This window comes from Myotis davidii, unplaced genomic scaffold (assembly GCF_000327345.1).
Source record: "Myotis davidii unplaced genomic scaffold, ASM32734v1 scaffold323, whole genome shotgun sequence".
NCBI classification, from domain to species: domain Eukaryota; kingdom Metazoa; phylum Chordata; class Mammalia; order Chiroptera; family Vespertilionidae; genus Myotis; species Myotis davidii.
In genome coordinates, this window is record NW_006295491.1 from 3012496 (window position 1) to 3017115 (window position 4620).

General features: G+C 37.2%; 1 protein-coding gene across 5 annotated transcripts in view; it reads left to right on the plus strand.

Annotated features, from left to right (window-relative positions):
* The window catches only part of LRBA (LPS-responsive vesicle trafficking, beach and anchor containing), a 554230-nt gene that overhangs the window by 67471 nt on the left and 482139 nt on the right, over nt 1-4620 (plus strand). For all 5 annotated transcript variants that reach the window (XM_006770131.2, XM_006770133.2, XM_006770134.2 and 2 more), the window contains exons 12-13: nt 1765-1873; nt 2182-2334. In XM_006770131.2, the coding sequence (XP_006770194.1) occupies nt 1765-1873; nt 2182-2334 (262 nt within the window). The remainder of the gene's footprint in view (nt 1-1764; nt 1874-2181; nt 2335-4620) is intronic.

Here is a 4620-nt window from a genome sequence, read left to right on the forward strand (position 1 = left end):
ATTGTTTGGTGTTGTCTGCACTTCCTGGACTTGTAAGTCTATTTCTTTCACCAGGTAGGGGGAGTTTTCTGTCATTATTTCTTCAAATAGGTTTTCAATATCTTGCTCTCTCTCTTCTTCCGGCACCCCCATAATTTGGATGTTGGTATGCTTGAAGTTGTCCCAGAGGCTCCTTACACTGTCTTCATATTTTTGGATTCTTTTTTCTTTTCCAGTTGGGTGATTTTTGCTTCTTCGTATTTTAAATCTTTGACTTGATTCTTGGCATCCTTTAGTCTGCTGTTGGATCTCTGTATATTATTCTTTATTTCAGTCAGGGTATGCTTAATTTCTAATTGGTCCTTTTTCATATCCTTGAGGGTCTCAGTATAGTTTTTCTTGCAGGTTTCTAGAAGATCCTCAGTAACCTTACAATCGTGGATTTGAACTCTATCCAGTAGTTTGCTGTCCTCCATGTCTTTTGTTTGTGCAAAGAGGTTCAGTCAGCCACTGACTGAGGCCACCCAGCAGGAGCTACAGAGAGATCTGTAGATTCCTCCTCTTTGTTTGGAGTTTGGAAGTGCTCAGTTGAGGCCCAGCTGTGAAGTAATGCAAGCTGCTGTAGAGCCTTAGGCCTTCTTTTGGAATCTTTGGCACTCTGATTCAGCAGCATTTTGTTAAGTTTTAGATTGCAAAAGAACAGGCCATTCATATGCAAAAGCCTCTGCTTATAGCTTGGGTGGGGTTGTAAATTGTGTGGGGCGGGGTCTCAGGGAATCACCAGGGCAGCGCCATTGGGGTTCCCTGACCCAGCAGCAGCTTGTTTGACAAGTTTTAGGCTGAGAAAGGACAGGCCATTCATATGCAATAGCCTCCACGCACAGCTTGGGTGGGGTTGTAAATTGGGTATAGTGGGGTCTCAGGGAATCACCAGGGCAGAGCAAACAGCAATGGCTGCCAGTCAGCCCTGCCTCAGAGAGGTCCCCGGGTCTTTGGGTCCTGCGGCCCCGTGCAGGAACAATGATCGCTGCAAGCACCTCTGCGAAGCCGCCCTTGTGTTCCTGTCCTGATGCCAGACAGTTCAGTGTCTCCCCATATGAGTCTGGGTCCTCAGAGTCTCACCTGGAACTGGAGTTCAGAGCAGTCGGGAGTTTGTATCTCCCTCCCGATTGAAAAAGACAACAGTGTACCCAGTTGCCAGCCTGTTTCTGCGTGTGCCTCTCTGTACCTTCGCCCTTCTGCACCTCTGCACCTCCTACCCGTCTCAGTGCGCTTTTCTCTTTCCTTCTAGTTGTAGAACTTCCACTCAGCCAACCTTACCATGGTTCTGGATGATACCCTTTTTGTCTTTTAGTTGTAGTTTTGATTTGGTTGTGCGAAGCAGCAAGCACAGGTGTGTACCTATGCTGCCATCTTGGTTCCTCCAATCCTAACACGTTTGAGGATTTCTACCCTAATCTGTTTGCTTCATGTATCTTTTTAATGCCTTTATATACTTAATGTTCACCATTTTATTGTTTTTGGTCATTATTTTTCGTGAATGTTTGTCATATTGTTTCTAAGTAATTCACTTATTTACATGTTTGTGATACAGTATAGGAAATAAGTATTTGAGTAAGTCCAAATTACATTAAAATTCTAGTCCTGGAATAATGTTGAGGCAGTTTTAGTAGAACTTATGTTTCCTTGAAATAGAGAACTTTTATTAAGATTTATCTATCTAACTTTAAAAAAAAAACACCCACACTTTTTTTTTTTTAAACCATAGTCTTTTTCTTATTCCAGTTCAACTTTGCTGGCTTTTATCATGGAGTTGTTGAAGAATTCAATTGCCATGCAGGAGCAGATGCTTGCCTGCAAGGGCTTTTTGGTAATAGGATATAGTCTTGAAAAGGTAAAGTATGAAATGCTTTTTACATGTCTGATTCTTAATTTGTAGCCCATGACTTGGTCTTCGAAGTGGCTGAGCAACTGGGTCTGCAAGGGTTTCCAGGTGTCTCTTTGGTTATGTAGAATTACCTAAATTAAAATGTTGTTTTTACCTTGCCCCCCATTGCTTTATGAAAGAAAAGTTGTTACGTCTTATGTCATCTTTAACTTAGAGCATAGCTTGTGGGGCAACATTTTTCTGATATTAGCAACTTTTAATTTACTTACCTTGCCTTGTGATGATCGTGACCTTTGAAATACCTTGCCTTGCAGTCTTCCAAATCCCATGTCAGCAGAGCAGTGCTTGAACTTTGCCTTGCATTTTCAAAATATCTGAGTAATCTGCAGAATGGGATGCCCCTACTTAAGCAATTGTGTGATCACATTCTTCTTAACCCAGCTATATGGATTCATACTCCAGCCAAGGTAATATATATGTGTATATTGACTTGTTTTAGTGGCTTCAAGTTTTTATATTTGAGTGATAAATGAGGATTTTTAAAATCCTTTTGTGTGCTATTATGTAAGATTTCAGTGGAGTTCATTTTTGACTAAGCATATTTTTTTAAGGTAAATATGCAAGTCAGTATATTATTTCTTTTATTTAAAAGCAACATTAATATTTTTTAAAAAACGCTATCTTTATTTTCTGGTGTTATATCAAATAAAATTTTATTTCAGAAAGACTTTAAATTACTAAATATGAATCAAAGTTGGACAGGTCCAACTTTGTAATGTTTCTATAACTACATTCTGTTCTATTGCAAATATATGTGTGTGTGTGTGTGTGTGTGTGTGTGTGTATGTATGTATATACTAATAAATCAACATGATGAATTCCTCAGGTTAATTGTTACAAAGCAGCTGAAATTTCACCCTTACTTGAACACTGGTCTCATTTAATCATTTTAATCTTACATTAATTCAAATTATTAAATACCATTATATTTAGACACAATTTGTTTAGTACTGTAACAACAAACCAATTACTTATAATTGTACATATGTCAATTTGTGATAAAGTATATAAATAAAATCTTTGATAAATTCTAATGTATTAAGTTGTCCTAAAAATATTAAGCAGAACTTGAAACAGAAATTTTTATTGAATTGCATAATTGCATCTGTTTCATCTGCAGTTTTTGTTAGAAGCTGTATTATTTCAAACCCATTGATTTTCTCTCTGCCCTCCATATCTCCCTTTTGGTCCATTTGCAGTGTTTATCATTGTTTAGAATGGCACATACTTATTCTAGCTGTCAGAAAAAAAAATCTGCAGACTTTTTGCTTTTTCTAGAGGCATAGTATCTTATTTTCAGCTGGTCTTTTCAAATGATAAAGAGAAAAACAGCTGCTGACTCTGATTGCCATTTGGAAATAATCAAAGGAGGCAGCTGGAGGTTGTAGCTTTTTATCTGGGGTTCAAATTTGACCCTTTTCTCTTCTGTGACCCTTGCTCTTATTTTTTTACAAGGATTGTTTCAAGTTACTTTTTAAACTTTTACTAGACACGTCTTTGTCTTACTAAACAGCATATTTGTAAGGCTTGGGGTCTCTTTTGATGTGGTCAAAAAGACTGTTATTAATACTAAGTTGTAGGCAAATGTTTTAAAATTTTTATTATATCATTTCCTTAAGTTCCCAGTATTATTACACTCAGTTTGTTACCTTTTTCTTGTTAATAATTTTCTTTAATTTCCTCTTTAGAGTTTGCAGTTTATTTGGTAATACTAAACTTTCTCTTTTAGCTGTCTGCTTTTTGTATCCATGAGGGGTTATATCTACTTTTGTTTTATTAGAAATGTAGTTATAACAAAGGCTAGATCCAAAGTTTGTTTGACGTGAAGGTCATACAATCTGGGTGAGGGAGGAACTTTTTAAGAAAAATATGAGCCTTGGTCAGTGTGACTTAATGCTTAGAGCATTGGCCCTTGCACCGAAGGATCACAGGTTTGATTCCTGATCAATGGCATAGACCTGGATTTCAGGTTCTATCCTGGCTCTGTTCTGGGTGCATGCAGACGGAACCAATTGATGTGTTTCTCTCACATCCTCACATTGATGTTCCCCTCCCTTTCTCCCTCCCTGATACTCTCTCTAAAGAAAATCAATGGAAAAATATTCTTGGGTGAGGATTAACAAATAAAAGAAAAAGAATATGACATAATTCATATACAATTAGATTTAGAGTCTTGAAGGAACCTGTATGGATGAGTGGGCACAGAGTTTAAGCTTTATTAGCTTTTTGGTAATTTCACCTCTGATTACTGATGGTGAGGGGGTGGATGTATGAATCAACCTTTGATTTTGGAAAAGGATGCTCACAGTGATTTATAATATCCATTTATCTTTGATGTGCTTAGCTACAGTCTTTTTAATGTCCTCACTAGAGAGATGGATTTTCTTGTATACAGTAGTCCTTCACTTGATGGCTGCTTTATGCTGGGCATATGGAAACAGTGTTGAACAAAACAGATCTAATTCCTGCCCTCATAAAGTTCAGGTCTGATGGGAAAGGTAGATGTTAACACATAATTTGTGTGGTCATTAGATTATATAATGAGTGAATGAGGAAAGGTTTATTCATAATTAACATGTGAATAATCTTGAGATCTCCATTCTTATCTCAATATGCTATTTAATTCTCTCCAGTTTTCCATGCTGTTGTCACTTTTTGGCCAGAATTACTGTATGTTTTTAACATCACAATCT